The sequence below is a fragment of the Protomyctophum bolini genome, assembly GCF_963924005.1.
Source record: "Protomyctophum bolini genome assembly, chromosome: 8".
NCBI lineage: Eukaryota > Metazoa > Chordata > Actinopteri > Myctophiformes > Myctophidae > Protomyctophum > Protomyctophum bolini.
The window spans coordinates 34725142-34749847 of NC_137869.1; the positions used below are offsets into that span (position 1 = coordinate 34725142).

At 42.2% G+C, this 24706-nt stretch overlaps 2 protein-coding genes across 3 annotated transcripts; both read right to left on the reverse strand.

Annotated features, from left to right (window-relative positions):
• Positions 1 to 1698: 1698 nt before the first annotated feature.
• Positions 1699 to 13992, reverse strand: prrx1b (paired related homeobox 1b). 2 transcript variants are annotated; one of them, XM_080770811.1, is made up of 5 exons: positions 13195 to 13990; positions 9279 to 9454; positions 5268 to 5449; positions 3855 to 3902; positions 2738 to 2878 (listed from the first exon to the last, which is right to left on the reverse strand). In XM_080770811.1, exons 1-4 carry the CDS (start codon positions 13439 to 13441, stop codon positions 3884 to 3886), a joined length of 624 nt encoding a protein of 207 aa, XP_080626937.1. In that variant the 5' UTR covers positions 13442 to 13990; the 3' UTR covers positions 2738 to 2878; positions 3855 to 3883. The 2 variants fall into 2 exon arrangements, with proteins under 2 accessions (XP_080626936.1, XP_080626937.1); XM_080770810.1 differs by lacking the exon at positions 3855 to 3902 and having other exon boundaries at positions 1699 to 2878; positions 13195 to 13992.
• A 5356-nt stretch (positions 13993 to 19348) lies between these two features.
• gorab (golgin, rab6-interacting) lies at positions 19349 to 24475 on the reverse strand. Its single transcript, XM_080770110.1, has 5 exons — positions 24276 to 24475; positions 23835 to 24156; positions 23302 to 23403; positions 23014 to 23154; positions 19349 to 20732 (listed from the first exon to the last, which is right to left on the reverse strand). Exons 1-5 carry the CDS (start codon positions 24328 to 24330, stop codon positions 20279 to 20281), a joined length of 1074 nt encoding a protein of 357 aa, XP_080626236.1. The 5' UTR covers positions 24331 to 24475; the 3' UTR covers positions 19349 to 20278.
• Positions 24476 to 24706: the final 231 nt, after the last annotated feature.

The following is a 24706-nucleotide window of genomic DNA, read 5'->3' on the forward strand; positions in this document are numbered from 1 at the left end:
ACTCAGACCGCTTGCTCTCTCGCTGCAGAGATTTTTCTGCAAAGCTCTTTCCAAAACCACTCATTAATAAAGTATTTGTGATCATGTGGCACTGACAGACAGCGGCACAAAGAACACTGCCGTGGGAAGGAGCAGATGAGAAGAAAGGGCAGAAAGCAAAGGAAAGCGGCAAACAGCTGTAGGAATCTTTTTTTAAAGACACAGAGAAGGACAAAGGCGAAATAGATAGAAGACAGAGAGAGAAAAGGTAGATGTTTTAGGAGGCAAGTTGAGAAACACTCTCTTTCCCGCTCTCTTACACATACACACGCTGCATGCAGACTCCCACCCCCCCTCTCTCTCTTACTGTCTCCTCTGTAATGAGCTCCAGATGTGCTGCTGAGGGGGGAGGCTGCCTTGTATGTCATGTGCTCAGGCGGGGAGAGACGCCCGTCCAAGGGGACGCTGTCAGCCCTGATGGAGTGGCCAGGGCCCGGGGCTATAGGGGGTGGAGGCGGGACTGGGAGGGGGTGGAGAGGGGTACGGCGGGTTGGGGGCGTAGGGCGGGGGTCAAAGAGATCTCCACATCTGGAATCACTTCAGGTCAGCCTGGCTCTGGCCGTGAAAGGTGAGAGCGGGCGCCTGGCAGGGGAGAGAGGGACAGGGGTCTGACACTGGACATACCATAGTCATGGATCAGTGATCAGGGAAACAAGCAGCAGCGGGGAATAAAATCGGTGAAAAGTGGACAAACGGTGATCTCTGTTATAAATCACGATGCTTTGTCACCATAATAGCTCAGAAATAAAATAAATACCTGCACAGCACTGGTTCTGTATTATATACGGTCACATCTGGAGTGTTAATTTAACTCTGTAAGTGTAAAAGCTAACCAATAAGGTCCATTATGGGTCCAGTTCTTTCCAGTTAAATGAACACTCCAGATTTTGCTGGTCCCACTATACCATTACAGCCTTACACAGAACAGCCAACAACAAAAAGAACATAAAATATGGCACTACATGAACTGCACACGGACGTCATCTTAAGAAAACAACGAACAATGTCTCTGTAATTTCAAACGGACATAGTTTAATGGCAGAGCGTGCCGTGCCACGGCTATGTCAACATATGTTTGTTCATGGCAGGTTATGAGGGGCCACGGAGAAGAAACACCTTGTGTGACAGCCGCGGAGCTAAACGAGGCCCACGGGCCCCTCCATATTAAGGAGAGGATTTCCCCCCACTCATAAATATCCTGTTTTTTAAGATGGAAATTTCAGTTTGTGGTAATCAGCAGAAAAACGCAGTGCGGGAACCACTTGAGGTTTCCAGAGTTGCTTTCTCTGAAGGAGAATCTGTCCTCGAGTTGTAAATCACTCTTTTATGATGCTTGTACAACTTCCAAGATCATTTTGCTCTCCGAACGGTCCCTGCCATAAAGTAACTTTTTTATATAGGCTTTGAGGATAATTTAAGGTCAAACTGGACTCTGCTACATAGAGGGGTATATTCTTTTTGTAATAGACTGCATATTTTCCAACAATACGTTTTACGCAAAACAAGATGCATAGAAACTAACTTCTCCTAAATAATTTCAGTGTTCAGTATTATCAAGAACATTCTCTACTTCAGGCTTCAGTTCATCTCATCTGAAAGACTGAAAATGAATCTTTGTTGATCTCATCAACCAGTGTGAATTGGACACAGTGGCATGGCCTTGCTTGAAATGCATTTTATTAATATACAAGTTTTTTTTCCGTTACAAATAAAGGATATCATAGGAAATTAAGAGAATTTACTGATTTTTGTATTCAGAAATACATTAGCCTTCCCTCTATACTGGACTATTACATTAAACAAAATGTGTTGAAAATGTTTGCTTGTCAGTGGTATAAAATTGAAAGGAAAAAAAAACTATCTTGGGAAAAAAATGCATAAATGTTTTAAACCCCCAATGTACAATGGATGATGAAGTTCATGATGTTTTTGTTCTTTGTTGTTTTTAAAAACAAAAACTGTTCCAAAAAAATCCCAGTTTTGGTGTTTTCACCCAATCCATTGCCAGAGCCAGCGGAAGATAGGGGATTCCAAGTAGTCCATACAAGAGTCTCCTTATCTCAAACAAGGCATGGTGCTGTTGAATGTAAACTCTTGGTATGGCACACTGACTGCGTCAGGTTGCATGAGAATAAGCTCTCCAGTAGACAAAAAGGCATCGGGAACGTGCCCTGCCTTTTTTTCAGTCTGCACCAGAATCGAAAGATAAAACTACTCGGCTACACAGATACAGCATCCAATCTAGATGTCTTTGGTACAAATGAGCTCAGCGATGCTCAGTAGAGAGAGAATGAGAGAGAGAGGGAGAGAGAGAGAGAGAGAGAGAGAGAGAGAGGTGACCTTGTGGAATGCCTTCCGTTTCTTGGTGTCCAAAATCAGATACAATGAGAAGACTTTGGGACATGTGGCATCCATCGCTTTAGTGATGCCACTTCAAAGTGGAGAGGAGACTGCAGGGTCAGATTCCATCGTTGGAGTTAGAGTTGATCATCATCACCGGAGACAGTACGCACGTGCGTGCGTGTGTGCGTGCGTGCGTGTGTGTGTGTGTGTGTGTATGTGTGTGTGTGTGTGTGTGTGTGTGTGTGTGTGTGTGTGTGTGTACGGGTGTCCAGCAGTGGAGAGGGTCCCCTCCCTTCCTGTGCAAGCCCCCCCAGTTTCATTGTCCCTCCCCGGTCGCAGCCTCTCTCTCTCGCCACGTCCTCCTCAGTTGACTGTGGGCACCTGGTTCAAGCTGTACTCCTTGGCTTTGAGCCTCAGGTTAGCGATGCTATTGGCCATGTTCATTCCCTGGGATGTATTGGTGTTGGAACAGGTGGGAGGGTAAGTGGCCATGGCGCTGAGGGACAAGAGAATGGTAAAGAGGGAAAAGGTTAGATCACCTGTTGCCGTTGCATTGCAAAAAGCTCTATACGAACGAGCTGCAGCTGTGGAAATACGAATAGGGGAAACATTTAAATTTGAAGCAGGAGCCCATTCATCAATATGAAATGATGGATTTTGACAAAATCTGACTTTAAGGCACTCATAATGTAAAATTGCTAAAACAAAAAGGGACTATTAGTCAAGTAAAACATTCTACAGTCTTTGCTGTGGCGCTTACTAAAACCCCACACAGGCACTGGATACCAGCTTAAGAATAATATAGAGTAAATGGCAGTAAATGACGGTGTAAGTGTTAGAACCACATTAGCATGCTCCAAATAGCATTATTTCTGGTCAGGAGATTTCTCACTGCACAGCATGCAGCCAAAGCATTTTCTCGCTGAGGTTCAACGGGAAGCCTTTGGCCGTGGCTGCTGTGTCGGACATTTTATACCGGGTTTCATACGGGAGGATTACTGTAAATCATGACCAGTGTAACCAGAGTCACAAAAAAGAATGTTGCCCAGCAGAGCGCCATAGCTCTGAAGCGTTCATTATCTGGTATAGTATAGCAAAGAGGGTCACAGAGGTCGACGGTGGATTTAATATGGTTTGTTTTCACATTATCACCTCATCAGGAGGGTCACGACACACCACCCCCCCCCCCCCCTCCAGCCCTTTCACATTCACAGAAAAGAAGCGAGAAAACCTTAATTAAATTACTACTGGTCATCATTTACATCATGCAGTTATAGAAACAGAGGTCTGTCACAATTGGCAGCTGTGGTTAGAGGGTAGCGTCAAGGAGATGCGATTAGTGGAAGAGATGGGAAAGGCCAAGACGACCTTTTAGAAAGCAACCGCTGCAAGCATAACAAACGAAGCCACGCTCTCTGAACATGGACTTTAAACACACTTCAGAGGGTAAACTGACTTGACTGCCTGCTTACCCAAACCAAGGTCAGAGGCAGTGACAGTTTCATTGAATCCAGGTGGATCTGAGTGAGATAAAGAGGGGTTAGAGGGAATATGACGAGTATGCACAGGTAGGGAGAGGAGCTGGACAGATGTGTGGACAGGAAATGAAACAATAACAGTGAGCCATACCAGGGTCAGAGCTGGGAAAGGTGGTGTGTTTGTGTGCGTGTGTGCGTGTGCGTGTGTGTGTGTGTGCCGTGTGTGTGTGTGTGTGTGTGTGTGTGCGCGTGTGCATGCATGCATGCATGCGTGTGTGTGTGTGTGCTTCATTCGTGCATGCGTGTGCGTGCATGTGTGTGCAACTGTGCGTGTGTGCATGAGTGCGTTTGTGCGTGCATGCATGAGTATGTGTGTGCGTGCAAGCTTGTGTGTGTGTGTGTGTGTGTGTGTGTGTGTGTGTGTGTGTGTGTGTGTGTGTGTGTGCGTGCGCGTGCAAGCGTGTGTGTGTGTGTGTGTGTGTGTGCGCGTGCAAGTGTGTGTGTGTGTGTGTGTGTGTGTGTGTGTGTGTGCCAGGGGCTTGAGGTTGGGGTGTGATGTTATGCTGGAGTTAAGTGTGGTTATTGTGGTGTCAGCCTGTGCCTGAAAACCAAACCTTTTTGATGGAGACAGATATTAGGTTTGATATTAGAAGAAAGCAAGTATTAAAGGAAAGAGCCATGCACAGCAACGAGAGAGGATACACACTGTGCATTAGTACGGTCAATGTCCCCTCCACCCTGTATCAAGCCTGTATTAGCTGACGTATTTTCCAGGAAGAGAGCGTATTAATGCAGCAGGAATTCCCCTGGAGGGTGGAGCGGCAGCACTGCAAGCATCTAAAAAATGGGAATAGTGTATCTAGCTGGCTATGGGCACACGGTTTTGTAGAGGTTATAGGATTAGGGGTAATATTGGTGGGGATATTAAACTCGGTTTAACCACTGGAACCCTAAAGTCCCTACACATGTCATAATAGGCGTCTATTCAGTGAAAATAGGCGAACATTCGACAAAAACAGCAGATCTGAGCTTGTAGTTGGGCTATTCTCGGCAAAGACGTTTGGTGTAGAAGGGGGAAAAAAGACGGTCCAAATTATCGACTAATTATAAGTGGTTAATAACGGTCAACGGTTAGAGGAGAGACTGGGTTTTCCTGACGACAGATTGTGTGACACGTCCCAGAGAGAGAGAGAGAGAGAGAGAGAGAGAGTGTGTGTGTGTGTGTGTGTGTGTGTGTGTGTGTGTGTGTGTGTGTGTGTGTGTGTGTGTGTGTGCCGTGCGTGTGTGTGTGCGTGCGTGTGTGTGTGTGTGGTTATACACGGTGCGCCAGCGTGGACAGGAGCTACAGTATATGAAAGGTTTAAAATGCTGCGGCGGGATGGGACGGGACGAGAGGGGGTCACCCACCTGTAGGGCGCGGCGCTGCCCCAGGACAGGTAGTCGTTGGGGCGGGGGGCGGGCCGGGGTACGATGGGCTGCTCCACCGCCGTCATGTCGCCCGAGTACGACTTGAGGAGCGAGGCGTTCTTGCTGGCCAGCATGGCACGTTCGTTCCTGCGGAACTTGGCTCTCCTGTTCTGAAACCAAACCTGCGCGGGGAGACACGGAAAAGTGAATAAATAATAATAATAGAATTAAATACAAAAATACATTTAAGAAAAGGCATGATGATGTTCACATCTTATGTTTAAAACCAAACCTGCATGGGGATACACAGTAAAGTGAATAAATAATAATAGAATATATTTAAAACAAATGTCCATGTCCATGTACATTTAGAAAAAAATTATGTGCATGTCTGAACCCAAACCTGCATTGGGGATACACAGTAAAGGGAATAAATAATAATAACATTTATACAAAAATACATTAAAAAAAATCATGGCGATATTCACATCTCATGTGCATGTCATGAGACAAAAACAGAAAACTGTTTATGTTCAAGCACTAACTTTTCTGGATATCTTAGCCATAATTGTGTCTGATGAACTGCACAAATGAAAGAATTACATTTAATAATAAAAAGAGAGAATTGTTTTTATTTTTTAATTTTGTTAAAGTTTAATGTCCAATAATATAGTATTCATTTTCTGAAGCTTAGCCACGTATACTCTGGCATCCCTATTTTGGGAAAGAAAACGTATATTTCTTTCAAAACATAAATCAAAACTAAATAGCGAAGATAGCAGATCTACAAGCCCCCCAACACATCGTTGTGAGCTTATAGATTGTCTATTTTCACTTGTTGTACGGTGATGTATAGGGCTTAAGAAGTTAAATTGTGCTCCTTTTTATTGACTTGATCTCATGGAGAGACAGAAATGTCCTCTGAAAGGTCTGTCTTGTCCCAATAGGGATGCATGCACAGTACACACATTGCACATGCATTCACACACATTTATTTATTTTTATCTACGAGAGTGCTTCTCAAAGTTGGGGTTCAGAGACCCCCAGGGTCCTTAATATACTAGTAGCATCAAAATGGGTTTAACCACTTTAAACCATGAAACATTATAGCTATTTGAAAATAATGCAGTGCAATGCGGCACGCTGTGAGCTTGGAGATCTGCTGTTTTCAAAACATACCGAATGTTTTTGACACATTTTAACACAAAATATTTTTTGATGAGGGTCCACGGCGAAATACATATTAATATTCATCAGCCCCTCAACCCACCAACCCAATACATCCACACATACTCTCCAGTTTCCTGGCTAAACAGATGATGAGGGCCCTGACTGGGGGTGCTAATGTTGTTCCTCGCTGTGAAATCAAATCCATTATTAAACGCTCCAGGCTCGCAGGGGCTCAGGGAGGCACAGTGTCCGATTACGTACAGCCTGAGGAATGAGCCTAAAGTCTCTTTTATCAAAGGATTTCTGCATGGCTCTCTGGTACACATTAATCACAGATGTGCTCCCATTCTCCATCCCTCTCTTTTCCTCTCTCTTACTCCTCCCCATCTCTGTTTCATTTCTCCTACTCTCTCCCTCTCTGTCTTTGCCTCTCTCCCCCGGTTAAGAATATCCTCATTATGACCCATGGTAAAAGTGCAGTGAAATGTTAAACAAACTTAACTCAATCCAGAAAAGGCCTGAGTGTTAATTTAAGTCTGAGAGTGTACAAAGTGTAATGAAATGGACCCGTAACCGTCCATTTTAATTTCATTTGAATAGTTTCAGAGTTGCAATACTGCGAGTCTTTAATGTTGTTTTAAATAATGGGTAATCCTCATAGACTGACTGAATTCCTCACCCAGTCAAATGTTGCGCAGAATACAAATATATAAGCCATTTCAAATCTAATATAAATTTCATCATAATCTTAAAACAACAGATCGGTTTACATTTTGGCTTATCGCAATTTGGGAGAGAAAACAGCATTATTTTGGTATTTGTTGTTTTTTCGTAGTATCAATCCTACCGTTTGAATCTATAGGCATGAATTGGCCATCCGCTACATTTTGATTACATCAATGTACTGAATACCACAGGGTTAATTTAAAACTATTACATCCACTGTCTGATCTGGTTACTGTGCGTGGCGCTGCGCACAACACACAGTTGCCCTGTGTGTGTGTGTGTGTGTGTGTGTGTGTCTGTGTGTGTGTGTGTGTGTGTGTGTGTGTGTGTGTGGAAACGGCTAACAAACTCAAACCAAACCAAAGTGTGTTATAACAAGCGACTTAAAATATATCAGTGATTGTGGTACAATATTTAATTTAAAATTTACAATAGTATTAAATTAAATTGAGAGAGAATTGGTGTATCGCGTGTCGAAACAATAAAGCACCTTTTGCACTGTATATGCTGAGATCAATGCCTCCACCAAACTCACACTGAGTGGCGCGCTACGAGCTTGTAGGTCTGCTATTTTTTGAAAAATCGTGAAAATATTTATTTCAGAAAACTGGAGGATTTAGAAGATTTAGAGGTCAGGCCTATACGGTTCAAGGTTGTGGAACAACGATGTTGACATGCATGCTGCTTGGGTAGAATATCTGTAGGCATACAGTAAGCATCCTGAGATATATGGTAGGGGATAAATGAACACTGGGGATTCTATTCTACATGCTATGAGGCGCAACACTTTCAACTTTCATTAAATAACAAACAAATAGCTTGTCTCTCGTGCTCTCTCTGTAAAATAAACAGTCAGGTCATGTCAATTTGTTATGAATTGTGTTCCAATCTTATTTTTATTTTATTTGCTATTGTTTATCCGATTCATCTAGTTGGCAGTGTGCAACAAAACTATATCCGACACATGTGTATTTACTATACCTCTCTGGACTAGTGAGAGTTTGAGAGAACCTACAGTATAATGCTAATGGCTCTCTCCTTTACGGTCACTCTCTCATATAAGCAGATCTAAACCATTGTACTTTTTGTTACTGAAGCTATTCCATTTTTTAACAAATGGGGTGAATTGTAAACGGCCCGCAGCTTCATACCTGAATTGTATTATGAACGCCCGACCAACAGTATGGCATATTTTTACATTACATTTTTTTTAACCTGGCTTTTTCCCAGAGTATAATTTGTCAGTGTTCCTTGTATATATTATATATATATTATTATATTATTTTTTTTACCTTACAATGTAACATAATGCTGAAAAAAGGCTGAGATACACTTTTTGTTCACATCACACACCTGACAAAAGACCATTGATATTAAATATTGATCATGGTAATTAAATAGAATCGTTTAAATCCGAAGGTACATTATGTAGTTGGCCCCTGGGTGTTTTTATTTTCTAATTATGGCCCCTTTGAGAAAAGTTTGGACACCCCTGCCCTAAAATATCAATCTTTTAGCGTTACATTACTTTCAGACTTACAAGTAGGCCTATGTATGGATTTCATTCCACAGGATGATGCTTCAATTCAATTAACAAATGTAGTCCCGCAACTCAGAGTTAAATGATTACGGAATTAATGGATTTAATGGTGCATAAAGCTCAGTGAAAATACATGTGAGATAAACAAGATAATAAAAACAAAAGAGTAAAAGTATCTTAGTTGAGATTAGCAGGGTGTTTTCATTGCACAACATCCACAATTGCGCTTACCCCATTAAAACCTGAGTCCGATTCAACAAATGCATTCTAAATCAGTAGAATATTTAACTTTTTCGTGCCAAGGACCCCCTAAATTGATATATATTTGGTCGCGGGCCCCCATCTGATTTTTTTTTGTGCCAGGGACCCCCCAGAAGAGAAGTTTTGTCTTTCAAATTCAAAACATCCAAACATTTTCAATATTTTTCAAAGATGTGCAAAAATAGCAGACTTTGTGCCTTTCTTCAGAGTTTTCTGAAGAAAGGATATGTTGCTATATATACAGTATATAGCTCAAATCTAAAATGACACAGGTGCTTTCCCGGTTTGAATGTCTTTAATGAGTCTTTGCGTACCTGCACTCTGGCCTCGGTGAGGTTGACCCTGCGGGCCAGGTCCTCTCTGACAAAGGCATCGGGGTAGTGTGTCCTCTCAAAGACCCTCTCCAGAGCCTGTAGCTGGCTACTGTTGAAGGTAGTCCGGTTCCTTCGCTGCTTCCTCTTTTTCTTCTCCTCTGTGTTCATCTGTTCATCTACGGAGAGGAGGAACAAAGTGAAGGCCTTGTGAGTGACATGGATTTTATAACCAGGATCTCCGGAATCCAAACACCAGCCCACCGGCCGCAAGGTGAACGTGGTAACAGTTGGTCTCTCAAACGCACATCCAAATATTTTGCACAGGGATTAAGCAGATCGCAAAGGAGACATTTTGTTCACATGTGAAATTCTGAAGCTTTCAGACCATGATGGGCACCGTGTCAAAATGCATCAATTTCTAATAATAATAAAAAGCTCTGTGGATTAAAGGCATTTGTTATTCTTTATTCTTTGATGGAAAACAGACAAAAAGCGAGGGCAGGGAGAAAATAGAACATCGCCAGGAGCGCCCTAGAAGCTTACACAAAAGACATAGGACTTTTCTTTGTTGTTATCATGTTGTCATATAAAATATAGCAAGTCTAGCAAGTCTATACAGTATACTGCTTTGAGATGGTGATGTTTTGGGTGGACTGTACCATATGGTGTACTTTTTCAAATGTGTGGCCCCAGTACAGGAATCAGATTCCTAACTGGCACTAGCGTTGGTGCCATGCTTTCCCCGTTGGGCTGCACAAAACCACAAGATAATAGTTTCTATTCACATGGAAAATGGAGACCTTGCCTAGGCTGTGTGTGCCTGTGTGCGTAATAACAGAGACACAGACACACAGGCATGTGTCACACATATGAAACATACATGCAGGCAAGCAGTATAGACACCGATTATAAACACGGTGCACATGAATAGAAATTTAGTTGTTTGTGTATATGCACGGCAAAGTAAGAAGTAAGTAAAAATGGAACCCATAGGGGGTCCATTTATTTTCTTCTTTCTACCTCGCGCCTTTTCTTCAGTATCTTACTCATGCTCTACTGTCATCATCTGCATCCACTGTTCATTGTGTTATCCTCTCATGTGTCAACATGGGCCTGTTTGTTGTCACCATGTAGCTATAATGAAAGAGGGGCCCACTCTTGTCTGTCACCATCATTCTATGCTTTATCTGTCACAGGATGCCCGCTGAAAGTGGCTGCCTGTGTTGTGTGGAGTTACTCAACACCACCGCGGGGAGCAACAAGAGCCAGCGATTGTTGTGAATCGGCTTTAAAAGTTATACCAAACGCCTTGGGCTCACTTGATGGCTTTTCTAGTGGCGAGAGTTTTAGCATTCCGACGGTGTACTGAGATGACTTTATGCATGGTATAATTTATGCAAAAATGAATGCCTACAGTCAGTGGGCATGCAAACCAAAAGCAGTATACACAGCATATCTATGGACAAATTTAGGTAAAATTCGAATAGTACATTGCATCTTGATACAGTATAAGAAAATGGAAGGCATTGTTTATAAACATCCCGTTCTTCGGAGAAGGCATGAAGGAAACAACACACACACACACACGCGCGCACACATGTACACGCGCACACACACACACACACACACACACACACACACACACACACACACACACACACACACACATTTATGGTGAGGAAGATGAGGCTTTTAACCGGAGTCTCGAGCACCATTAGAAACAAACTACTGAAATGAATAACAAAAACTGAGAGAGAGACAGAGAGAGAGAGAGACAGAGACAGAGACAGAGACAGAGACAGAGAGAGAGAGAGAGAGAGAGAGAGAGAGAGAGAGAGAGAGAGAGAGAACAAACATTATTTTATAATTTTAGAGATGGATATATAGTGTGTATCTAAATTGGGAAAAAGGTTACAGATGCTAAATATAATTTTGAGAACTATAAATGAATCTGCATTACATTTAAATAAAGATACTTTAAGTCTGAGTGCAAGAAAATGCACATTTGTAAAAAAAAAAAGAATACTTAAAGCTCAATGTGTTCAAAATTTGATTGACTATTTAAAAAGAAAATGTATATCAGTTTTTTTCCCCATTTTTCTATGTTTTTATATTTTATTTGTGATGATTAATTAAACTGAATGACATAACATTTGGTTATTGGTTATTATTATTTTTTTAAATAAAAGTTATAAAATAAAATGAATGTCAACATATCAGTTCAAATAATCCAGAATGCAATAATAGTCTGCCTTTTCATTAATGTAAAGTATTAAGTTGATCTTCCAGTGGTAAACAAATGATAAATTAAACAAAAATCTCGCTGCTATAAGTAAAACTGCCATAATTTGTAAACCATACATATACTGTATAGTCAGTAGGCCTATAGTTCTTTTAATTGCCTTACATTGATGTAATGATGTAAACCTTTTAATTAGGCCTAGGGTGAGATATAAAACTGCAAATCAAAGCCATTCCCATCCTCGAACTTGAAGTGTTGCCAGCTGGTGTAATTAGGCGTACTTCATTACAAACTGTCAGTGAAAGTTCAAGTTAGGCGCCTTAAACTAAATGCAGCCTGCAGTTATATATATCTTTGGCCCCAAACATGATGAAATTCTGCGAGAATTGATTGATGAGTTTTATTCTTTTTCATTATTCAATTTAAAAATAAATGTAAATAATAGCCTGAATAATTATATATAGACTTATGGTTGCACCACACTTGCTATTCCTCAAATAAAAACAGTCGTGATATTGAACAACAAAAATATGTATAAGTTAGGCTACAGCATAACTATAAACAGAAGATCGTTCTGAAATATTCTGATATTGCCGGCCGCATAGAGCATCAGCTTAAAAATGCTAAATATGTTGTGCCCTAATTTATTTATTTGTTTATTTTCTTCAATGGAATGATTAATGGGCCCGTGGTCTGTAACTCCACTCCCGACAAAAAGATCTACTGACGTGTTGTTATTTGATTCCTTAATTGTTAGACCTATGAGACACGGCTAATTATGACAAATGATTATGCGTAAATATTCTGAAACTGTTTGACAAGCGAAATAACCGTGAATTAACGACGTGACCTCGCCACTTCCTCCTGCATATTTCTCACACCGGCCCGATCTTACCCGTAAAATAACAATAACACTCATTAAAGCCTATAACGTTTCTGTCAACCTCTCCAAATGGCTCTTTGAGTAGGAGAAGGAGGGCGTATCGCTCGGGAGTTGACGGGTTTATTTACTCTCTCAATGGCGCGCCTTGAGTGGGCAAGCGGTGTTCTTTTGCTTTTACTGGGGTGTATCCAAGTTAACTTCAGTCCATTCTTTCACATTTTCTAATAAAGTTCAACGCTAAACAAACACATTTCACATTTAGTCTACCCATCATGTGACACCGATGCAAAGTGGATGTCTCATGGGCAGCGTTTAGATTTATCACTGCCCCAAGTTCACTTGTAGGTTACTTTACTGACCATATCGACCAACATGGCCATACCTCACTGACATCAAAGTGTTAATGGTAAATTAATGGGCATTTTTAGGGAAGCCGTCAGGAATGATGCATTGCCATACACTCAGGAAGGATTCCTTCCACGCGCGCCGCAGTTTCAACAGCGCGCCAGTCTACAGGTCGGAGGAGACGGGCCAAAACATCATGAAAATTAATGAGTTTCGTGTTTACTCTGTCATTGTATAGGCCTGTTTCTGTCTGTCTTCAGAGGTCAGGCGTATTTTCACTGATAACCAAGAGCTTTTTCAGTGAGACATTTGAAAGACATTTGAATGAGTATAGCCTATTACATATTGATTTTATTGATATGAAATACGATGTTGATATCAGTGGACTTAAACAAAAACATTGCTCTCAACGCTGCATGGTCTCACTGCTATATATTCTCACTTACTCTCCTGTTGATTTGTGTCGCTCCCACTGGTCAGCCCCGGGGATTCCAGCATACTCCTCCCCGCCTCCCCGACGCTCTCGTCCGCCTGGGTCCCAACCATTTCCCCGGCCTCCTCGAGGTCCAACAGGTGGCTGACCGAGAAGTTCTTTTTGGCTTGCAGGTTTTCCAGATTAGATGTAATCGGACTCTCCAGGCGGTTTGATAGCGTTGCTTGCCTGTCCATTACATGTGCATAGCTAGAAGTCATGACGCAAATAGGATACAGTGGGGGAAATGGGGCAATAATAAGTGAGCCAAATATATCCTTGCATACAGAGCGCACGAACAGCGCATCCAAACCAGCCGAAGAAAATCTTGCTTTTCCCCCAGAAGAAAAAAAGAAGATCTGCTCACATCCAGACTGCTGGAGCGGTAAACAAACTTCTACAGACAGGCGGAAAACAAAGATGTCTCCTTGTCTGCTTTTCCCGATCAAAAGCCTAGCCAATCCATTCAATCGTGCGCGTTAACAAAAAATATCACCGTAAAACACCCTCGTCCTGTGTGCGTTTTCAAAGAAGTCTCCTAAAAAAGAGTTCCCTTCTCACTTCCCACTCTGGTTGAGTCACGATCGCAACTGACTGAGCTTAGCAAGAGCTGCTGCTGATGCCGAACAGATGCGCACAGTTCATGTGCGCGTAAAGCTGGCTCAGCGGCAGCTAGGCGCTGGGAGGCAGGACCGAACCACCGCCTCGAAAAGTAGTCTCTCTCTCTCTCTCTCTCTCTCTCTCTCTCTCTCTCTCTCTCTCTCTCCTCTCTCTCTCTCCTCTCTCTCGCTCTCTCTCTTCCTCCCCCCTTCCCCCACTCTCCCTCTCCCTCTCTCGCACTTCAAACTGCGGCACATGCACACGTTGGCAGGCTACGGATTCATGCACCAGCCCAGCCGGGGAGTAAATGAAACTTCGCAACCCCTGGGAGAGTGGACGGACAGACTCTAATAGGAGCCCCGTAATTACGTGGCAATGTCTTTGTGCTGTGTCTGACGTTTCACAGGCCCCGCGCTACAATCCTCTCAAGCTAGTCCCCCCCCCCCTTCCCTCAACTCCCCTCCCCTTAAACAGACCCAACGCCATCACCAACATCAACACCCTGATTAGGGGTATTTTTTTTCTCCCTCTAACCTACTGAATCTCTCTAGGAAATAGCAAGCAGTCAGTCTGCCAGAAGAGGCCATAAGAGTTGTAATTATCACTGTATGTTAATGATTCCAATAAGGAGAGTTTAAGTGTCCTGGGGGGTGGACTAAATAAAAATATCGGCGAAATTTGGCATGCATAAATAGGCGCACAGCGTATATGCTATGCGTATAGCATGGGTTTTGCATGTAACCGCATTTTAAAAAGACCAGTCTGTGCTGTAAACAGTACAAAAGGTGACGAGATGATTTCTTGTTTTAATCAACCCATTTGATGACATGTTCCTGGTATGATAGATATAGGTACACTAACAGTTTGACACACGGACGGATTTAAGGCGTGGGGTTTAGCTGGACCGTCTTCTCGTGCGCAATCATAGTGCGTCTTTACGGGGGGGATAGGATAGGCAGGGGGCGGGGTGAAGGAATGGAGGCATGGAGGGAGGGTGAAGGGAGCGGGAGGGGGTCCATGTGTTCAGATGGCAAGAGTAGACTTTCGGCTCCAAGCTGCCATAGACATCCCGTAGCTTCCAGCCCCTGATCTGGGAAAAGAACACTTGATGCCATCAAAGGGACGCGGATTGAATCCAGATGTGCTTCTCTCGTTCTTTCCATGTATTTAATGAAGGCGCAGGGATAGAGTAGACTTTTTCATCATTAGTTTTCCCCCAGATTCTCTTTTCCTGCCTACAAGCCCATTCCGGTGCCAGGGCAAAAAGCCTCCCCAAGTCTCAGCCTCAAAGTCTTCTGCAGACGGCAGGCCCCACTATTCTTTGTGCAGAATTCGATAGGAAAGTGACCTATTTGCACCGACTGCGTGCAAAAATGTTGTCCGTGTCGCATGGGAATGTCAAAGCTAGTCCACATGCAAAGTGTCATGCTGCATTTGACCTGACCTTTGGTGGAGTCAATATGTCTTGAAGCGTTATTCACGAGGAGCGTAAAAAACAAGGAAAGACTTGGAGTTGGACCCAAAACTATACAGTAGAGTCGTGCTCGTGTGTCCCCCGTGCAGAGATATAGCCAGACAGGTTCGTGCTCGTGTGTCCCCCGTGCAGAGATAGAGCCTAAAATCCAGACCAGGCCCATAGATTGTCGCAGGCTTTTCTTGATTTAAGGTTTGAATTTAGTTAATTTAATCAGCCTAAAGTAAGTTATTTTCTTTCCCGATTTTATTCGGTTCTATTCTATAACAGCAACACTGAGATTTAAAATGCAGCGAAACGAAGTGGGCTATGTGGGACGTCCGATCATTATGGCGACGATTCACGACCGAAACAACCCATGACAGTCCCAGTCTCATGCAGTAGCAATTATATAATCTAGCTTCATATGGTTTGTTTGGGTTGACAACATGAAACATAACGGGCATGTTCAAATGTTTTAGTTCACAAGACAGCTGCACAAAAGACGCTGTCAAAAGTCAAATGCTGTCACAGTGAAGTGTCACCAACGTTTCACGTCTGTAATCACTATATGCGTTGCAAAACCCACGTGAGTACGGTAATCAAATGCCCCGCGCGCCCAATCATAAAGATACTGCTGGCTATAGAATAATAGATAATGAACAATTGTGCTGCGTTTCACTGCATTGTTTGAAGCCACGAGCAACACATTTAACGCGGCGGACAGCGGGCTATAGGCTATTATACAGATATCTGCATTCATGCATGCAGGCCTAAAAGTAAAAGCACTGCAGTATAAAGCACTGAAAAACAAAAGTTCACTGCATCTTTATATATACATTGTTTACAGCAACTGAAAGGTATAGGCCTATATAGGCTTATATGCACCGTTTTGTGGTTAAAGCTTAATGGGCCAGTAATACCTTTTTGATCATATTGATTCCAGAGTTTTAGTATAGTCCCACATTCCCACAAGGTTTGCTACAAAACAGCATCATGAGTCATGACCACCTCCTTTAGTGCCATAACAGAAATGCGTTGACCCCAAAGCTGATTAGTATATACATATAGTTAGCAAGCCATAGGTCGTTATAGTTTGATATTAAAATGATATAGGTATTAAAAAATATTATGATGTAAATAATCCTGCATAATGGTGTTAGTGTTGGATTTATGTTTTACATCTATCGTGCATCCATATGCAGACATTATAAAGTGTAGAACGCGCGCATGCTAAATTAGAAACCTGCTAGACACCAATTACAATTCAAAATCGGCTACAGTTTGTTTATTTTATTTTTATGTGAGTAGATAGTTGTTTTTGTTGTTTTTACGAACTGAAATAACTGATAATGATAACAGCAAATGTTTAATGGGAAATTACAGTATTGACTGTTATAATTATGGATAACGAATTAATGGTGTCACTCGCCAGACTAACAGACAGATTTCTAACTGAAATCACAACTTGAAACAAACAGGCTAAAAAAAGAAAGCTCTGATGAGACCTGCAGCTCACACCTCTGTTCAATATGCATGCCAGGCCAGCTACACAACTCATTATATGATCCATCCACCGCCCACTCAAGCTTAGAGAAAGTGGTTGCTAGTCAGTCAGTATAGAGTATACTGCAGTGTACACCAATGATATTACTGTCCCCATTTCCCCTGTGAAAGCAAAAGCAGCGGTTAGGTTTCTAATCAGAATCAGCGGAGCTGAATTAATTTCACACGCGCACTGCTTTGTAAACTCTGCGTGTTGTTTAATCAGGAGCAGATTGCTTTTTATGTTCGGAACACCACAGCCCGTTTACAATTAGCGTTCAACTCTGTGTTGAGCACTGCAACAATAGACGTGCAGGCAACAGCCCAAGCAGACTATCAAAAAAGGAGCCATAAACTATATTGAAGAAGGGACAGAGTGGCACTCATAAAGCATCGACATGGCCATCAATCCACGCAACCCGCCGGCTAGGCTAAGTGGAACATTATCATGCACATTTGCTGTAGACAACCTTATATTGCCTCAATATGCCAAATAACTGTAAAAATGCAAATGCCAAATGTGAGTATTTTTTTGCTTGACGAAAATAGTCTCTGATTTGCTATTTTACTTTGACAGAAGACTGAAGACCCCTATTGAAAGTTGTAATCAGCCCTGAGTCCGTGCGAAAGATTTGCAGCTCAACAGGTCGTACGATGAGAATTCCCCAGTCGCTGCAATCAGGAGGAATGGGGGGAGTGTGTCGGCAACATATGGTTTCCTGCACAGGATGTAAAGAGTCAACAAGGAGGCCATTTACTCCCAATTAGGGAAATAAAACAGGACAGGGGCCAACGTGCTACCCCAATCAGCACCAAGGGTCACTGGACAGCGGCTCTACAGGCGGGACACACGGCGGCGTTAGTGATCAACCCTGGGGCAAGACGAGGACTGAGCTAATACACCCACTGAATCAACACAGAAAGAAAACACATTAGCTTCAACTTAGAGTTCCCATTAAATGCGCCGATTTTTGACTTCCCTGCGCATTTGGCAGGGGCATTTAATTAGACAATTAATTAAGACCATTTGTAGATTTGAGCGATTTTTATGTTGATCACTTGGGATAGGGACGCTTACTGTAAATGGCTAATGGACATAATTATGTCCCGAGTCCCGTTACGAATGTTTATACAATACAATTTATTCTCTGAAGAACGTAGAAGATACAGTCATCTTCGAAATAAATAAATTAACATCTGGGTACGATGACTTGGAGTTTACCGGATCCTGGTTTCTATATCTTCCAACGAAAGTTATCACGCCAGTCCTTTACATCTTTACGGATAAGCGCGTATTCCGCTGTAAAACATAATGTAGGCCTAATTGAATAAATTGATATAGCCTAAAGTTATGTGAGTTTCCACTCAACATTTTAATTGGATTGGATTTTTGGAAATACATTTGTTTTTCTTATAAGACACTGACGACAGGCAATTCAGACGAAAGAAATCCAAATTAGCCTATACATATCACCCATATAGCAGCTCAACACTTATAATGGGATACATAGACCTAATTACAGATTAGTCTACGGTAAACATACCGACTCGATTAATTGCAATTGGGCAATTTGGGCCGCAGTTTGCTTTGTTCACAAGTGTGGCCAGTTGACATGGGTCAATATTCAATAACGTAAACGTATAAGCATGCCAGATGTGTAAGATTTTCAGTAAAAGTTGATCTTTTAGTTTTTTCGGTCTTGGGTTCTCAGGTTACAGGGCCTTTCTCGACCTGTCGAGGGACGCTAGCGCCACATAAATCACGCGTGCTTTAAAAACCCACCGCTCTCTGAAGTTGGGCCCAGTGCCTCGCAGAAACATAAATGGAAATGTATTTTCAAAGTAACCAATTCATGCCGTATAGATGCATAATCTCCACTGCGTCTGTATCTTTTCTGAGATAATCAAGAGCATATTTCTTTTCACAAGGAGGCCCCCTGGAGAGCTGAATTATCCCAAGGGCCCGTGACAATTATTCTTCCCATCATCAAAACCGAATTCTGAGGCTAAAAGACGGCAAGACTTATCTACCGCATAATAGGCCTGTATTTCGATAATGTCCACAAAAGGCCTATATGGCTGAATTCACTGAAATATTCACATCAGTTATAGGCAGGATATCAAACGCACTTAAAACTTGACCTTGGAGGTGCCTGGGACATGCGGTGGTCAGTCACTACTCCCTCACTAATTAAAAGAGCTCGTTTTATGGGCTCTCATTCAGACGGCCAGATGTGACCAGAACGCTGTAAAATCTCAAAGCGGTTTACAGAAACACTCACTGCACTTTAAAATGGCTTGAAAAAGCGATGGGAGTTTGTGAAGTATTCTCAGTAAATTCCTTCTATGGACCACAAGCTTCAGGGAATCTGTTTCACCATGATACCTATAGTTACAAACAAAGTTTCAAAGGCATGCTCAAGAAGTCAAGATGATTACATCATTTCGTTCATTTTTCTTAATATAAATGTGTATTGTGAATGGCACTGGAAAATAAAACATGTTCTTAAGTAGATTTTTTTTATTTTATTAAATAGACATGCCTTATGGAGTATAACAAAAAAATAATCTTAAAAAATATACAGTATATTTTCCCATTTATAGATAACACCACCCTCACTCTCCAATTAATTAATCACTAATAGAAAGTTTAACAAAATAAACTATCATCTTTAATACACAACATATAATGCTGAATATTCATGTTAGATTGTCATATTAGTTTGGACAGATTATTCAATATGCAGTGTGCAAGTGAATAAAAATCCCTGAAGGCCATACAAATATGTAAATGTAGAAATCCATACAGAGGGCCAATGTAAACTACATCCATACATTACAAGCGATCACCTTACCATTTTAGGAGGCCCGTTGCAGACACTGCTCTTCAACTCGACTGAATTAGCTTTGTGAAATACTACCCCAACCCTATAGCTAATGCGTTGATCTACAACATAAAATGCATGGCTTTATGTTCATAACATAAATAGATTAATCCTCCCCTCCATCTGCTCGCTGAAAATGGGCTTTTCCGGGAAGTAAACACGAGCCATCTTTCATTCTTGTCACACAGACAGAGCAATCGAAAACAGTCGCCCTTTGAGTTCAACCTTTTGCTTTGAGAAGAGATAATTCACATACGATGTAAAGCCACATGTTTGAAGAGCTTGAGAGAAAAGATTTTTTAGAAGCAGCCACATAAAAACCAAATAACCAAGACAGGCGGTAACAAAATACAATTGTAATTCACTCTGCAACGGCCAGACATGTCAGCGTGAATGAATGACTGCTTATGAAGTCTCTAAGGATACAGTACACAAGGCCGTTAAATGTATTGCAACAATATCTACATTAGTGTTAAATAATAAGGGACAAATCCCTGAATGTAAACGGCCACTGACAATCTAGAAATGCCAATCATCTCTTCAGATAATATACATTCACCTCTCCAGAGCACCAATCAGGAGGCAGAAGCTGAAGCTTCGCTCTCACTCTGCTCTAGACTCGGGGAGTTGTCAAGCGTCTTACAGTCCTGGTCGCCAACCGTAGGTTCAGTCACTGGGGGGCGGTCTTGATGGATGGTGGAATCTTCCACCCCCTGCTTGGCAGTCTGTCCCGCCAATGTGGACGCCTGTTCAGGGCTAGAACACACCAATGTCTCCCCATGGTTCTGGACACGCTTCCCATTCTTCTGCTCGTCCTGTGTTGGGCTCCCCACCACCACCACCACCACCTCCTCCTCCTCGGTGGTCTGCAGTTGCCGCATCAGCTCCTCCAGCTTGTTGGCCTTGCGAAGCTCATTCTGCTGGATGATGGCACACAGGTGCTCCGTCAGCTGCTCCTTGACCTCTGTCTTCTTGTGGAGGTCCAGCTTAGCTACCACATACTCAGCCTCCGCCTTCTCATAGCGCTTTCTGTGCACAGAAGACATTGAGACAAGGATAGAAAAGATGGCCCAGGCGGTGGCGTAACCGTCTGGGCACCCGACTGGTAATCCAGTCGCAGTGTGCCGCGGGTTCGACTCCCGAGCCCGACACGGCCTCCCGTTTCCTGTCAGCCTACTGTCTGTCCCTTCAAAAAACCAATAAAAGTAAAAAATATCTTAAAAAAATAAAAAAAGGATAGAAAAGATAATGGACAAGAGGGTCAGGGAGAATGGTGCGAAACCTACGAGCAATAGCCTAATGTTAAAAAAGAAGAACATGCCACTCTGGCATGTTATATCTTAATGTCAGCAAGGAAAGGCTGGTGTTGCTAACAATGTTTCATTTTACAGGGTTTCATTTGACAGCACAGTGAGCAGATTTTCCATCTCTATTCTATTTCATGTCATGTAAGTCAAGCATTAAGCATGTCTGAGAGGAGAGAGAGCGAGACATTGAGCTGAGCAGGATATTCAGGGTGGAAATTAGGGATAAATGAGTCCAAAAGTCTGGTTAGACCGAGTTTTGATAGAGAACCTAATTCCATGTCTGAACATGGAAATGGTATTTTTGAAAATAGATCTTCTTGTGTCACTTGGAAACAGCCCAATGGCACAGCAGCAACTTTTCAGTTATAGCCACCTTAACCTTAAGCCACCCGTTAAGAGGAACCCTCATGTACCGGTATGTTAAGTTTCATTCCGACGCCAGATTTTGGGGTGTTTCATTGGGTCTCCCACTCTATTAAGCTCCCACAATCACAGTGAAACTGCAATCACCGCAATGTGAGGCACACTATATGTGAATGTGTGAATAAGGATTACAATAAAAGTGAAAACAGCGTCACGTTGATTCAGAGATTGTTGCTACTGTTATTAGTCAGTGTTTTTTGTTACTCAACAAAATGTTCATTCAACATACATAAACATGCAATATTATTATCCTATTACCAAAATCATCAAGGATAATATCTATGGCTAATATGCATTAGTACTAATTAGCAGAATAAACAGTATTATCACTTAAATATAAAGCATTCATATTTCCTTCTAGGGGTGCAGAACTTAGTTTAGACAATTTTTGGCTTAGACTAGTCATTGGTTAGACCAGTCATTAGTCATTAATGAGTCATTAACTACAACCTATCTCAAACCCTCACACCTAAACCTAACCTTAACCAATGTCTAACCAATGACTAGTCTAAACTAAGTATGCACCCCCTTCTAGGGTAAAGACAAAGTATGGGGGGGGAGAAAGAAAGAAAATTCCGAGAACATCTGGAAGGGACATGAAAGTGTATAGTGAAAGCATTTGACAACACGTGCATTACAAGTGTGCTGTGTGTAAAACAGGTTGCTCGAGTACTCAAAACCCACTGCAGGGGGCAGTGTTTCCAGAGTTTGAAAGTGGAAGATTTACAGACAAGGCAGACTCTTCTTACAGCAGGCATTTCAGAGAATGCCAGCAACCGACAAAATACGCAAATAATGATTTGGGCTTCACAAGGCAATTAATTGAAAGATAGGAAAGAAGGATCTGCACTTAGATCATTCCATTGGTTGAACAAGTGTAGTATACATCTTAAACCTCCCAACCTCACTATGCAATTGTTTTTTTACCCATGATTTTCTCCCATTGTCAATTGGTTAATGTAATGCTGGGGGCTACACTCCCTCTGCAGCCAACCTGGGGAGCTCAACGGACTGACCTCATGCTTTTTTAAATGCATGAGGAGTCCAAGTCGCTTCTTTTCACCTGCCAGGGTGTAGTTTCCCCAGTTGGATGTAGCGCGTGGAACTTACACGCTATTCCAACCAGTTCCTTTCCCGTCCATCAGGTGGGGGTGACAGTGGCAGTATAGAGACCAGGATTACTGCATGTTTTTGTGAGGGTACCTACTATAGGGGACACGGGGAGAACATGCCAACTACACACAGAAAGGCCCTTTTGCCAACCCCACCTAGGGTATGGGCACTCTCAAGACAGACTGTTGACTCACGTCAACGCACTGATAATGCAGAGAGAACACGCCCACAGCGGGAATCGAACCCAGGACCTAGCTGTGAAGCGACAGCGCTGCCGACTGCACCACCGTGCCCCCTATGTCATTGTTTTTATTAACGTATTTATTTTCTGTGTTTTATATCTGTATATGTCTTGACTGCAAACGAGGGTGAACCTCAATGCTCTTTGAGAATAAATAAAGGTTGCAATCAATCAATCTTAATAAAGTGCACTTTATCTCCTTATTCAAGCTGTATACTGTACCTACCTAGCAGTGCTGTAGTCCCAACTGGCTTGCTCTATTCTGCCTCGCAGGATGCCGATGTCATTGGACACCATGTCATCAAGAGTCTGGAGCTCCTTCTGGATTCTCTGCAGCTTCACAGCCTCTGCCCGAGTCTGCTTGGACCTGAGAACAAAGCATCATCCGTTGCTAGCAATTTTCTAAACGCAGAAACATTATTATATCAGTGACATCAGTGAAGTTTAATCAATGACATCGTTTGTGTTTAAATACGAGGTCCAATAATAAGCATGTAATGAAACCCGTACTTACTTTTCGGCTATAGTTTTTGTAATAAGAGCCTTTTTACGTCTGTTCCTCTCTTCCATCGTTTTCTGCTCTTGCTGGAGCTGCTCTATTCGAGTCTTTTCTCGTCTATGATGGGACAACAAAGATACTGTTATTTCAAACTATTTTAATTATAATAATATTAATGAGTTATTGTATTTCATACGTTAATTATTAGCAAAACAAAAACAAAACGAAAATTTAAAAAACTGGGATTGATCAAGACTGGAATATGGGGTATTATAACAATAGTGTGAGGTGTGTATGCAAATGAACAAAATTAAAAGTGCATCTATGGTGATAATTATTATCCCATGGTGTCTCTGCCGTGCTACCTATGCTATCATTGTGTCAGAAAATCAAGTTTTGTGCTTTTATAGCCCACAAAAAAATGGGGACAGTTGGTATTGGACTTCTGTATTAATAGGGGAAAAAATGTATAAAATGAGTACACAAGCACTAGCAAATTAAAAGTAATTAAAGACTAAGCTAGTGTTTAATACCGAAAACTTACTAACAATTCCACCTCCTGTTTTTCCAATTCAACAGGTACAGAGTCGTCCTTTGCAGCAGAAACATGATTGACAGGCTCTTGGATCATCTTCTCCACCAACGGCTTTGAGGCAACAGCTACTTCAGCATCTCCAGCACCAGCAGGTACAGCGGGCTGTGGGGGCGGCGGCGGCTTGGCGAGCTGCTGTCCGGGTGAAATTAGTACAGGCGAGTCGGTACCTGTCTTCTGTGCGGCAGCTAACTGCATGGCTCTCTCCCGCTGCAGCCGACTCCGGTTTGTGGGAGCAGATTTCCGACCACGACCTAACGCTGCTGGCACCGCCTGGTCTGTTTAAAACAGAGATATGCATCGTCAAAGACGAGTGAATTGACCAGAGTTACCGTCGACACAATCTGTTTGACAAGTAGTAGTAATTTACTTAACCCTAGTTAGAGAACATTCTTACCATTCTGCTGAATCTTTCGGAGCTCGTCTTCGGAAAAACCTGCCCATCCAGCCATCGTAAAATCCTTGGGGTAATCACCGTGGATTGTCAAGGCAAAACAATGTATATCTGTGTTAAGTTCACTTGTCGATTCGAATAAAAATCATCATATTTATTCACGTAGTCGGCTTATTTCACCCAAACGCTTCTCATGGTCGCCATCTTTGTTTATCGGTGCCACGTCAAGGACCCCAGTGAAAGACCGGGTGAAGTCACATATGACGCCTGAATAAAATAAAATAAAACATGGGCAAAATCTAACATGATTTTGCCATGTCAGTACAAATATTAACATCAAAGGGGGCCAAAATATGTCCTAAAATATTTAATTTAGGTACATTTTACATACATTCTGGAATTTCTGGAGATATGCACGACGATGTTGTAGGCAT

What these genes read in the sequence shown, in the direction of transcription:
- prrx1b (XM_080770810.1), bottom strand. Translation starts at nt 13,441, where the DNA reads ATGACTTCTAGCTATGCACATGTAATGGACAGGCAAGCAACGCTATCA. An exon ending in TCACCGAGGCCAGAGTGCAG is followed by an intron (nt 5,450 to 9,278) that starts GTACGCAAAGAC and finishes CTCCCCGCGCAG; the next exon opens with GTTTGGTTTCAGAACAGGAG. An exon ending in GGCAGCGCCGCGCCCTACAG is followed by an intron (nt 2,879 to 5,267) that starts GTGGGTGACCCC and finishes CTTGTCCCTCAG; the next exon opens with CGCCATGGCCACTTACCCTC.
- gorab (XM_080770110.1), bottom strand. Translation starts at nt 24,330, where the DNA reads ATGGCTGGATGGGCAGGTTTTTCCGAAGACGAGCTCCGAAAGATTCAG. An exon ending in CCGAAAGATTCAGCAGAATG is followed by an intron (nt 24,157 to 24,275) that starts GTAAGAATGTTC and finishes TGTTTTAAACAG; the next exon opens with ACCAGGCGGTGCCAGCAGCG. An exon ending in ACAAAAACTATAGCCGAAAA is followed by an intron (nt 23,155 to 23,301) that starts GTAAGTACGGGT and finishes CTTTGTTCTCAG; the next exon opens with GTCCAAGCAGACTCGGGCAG.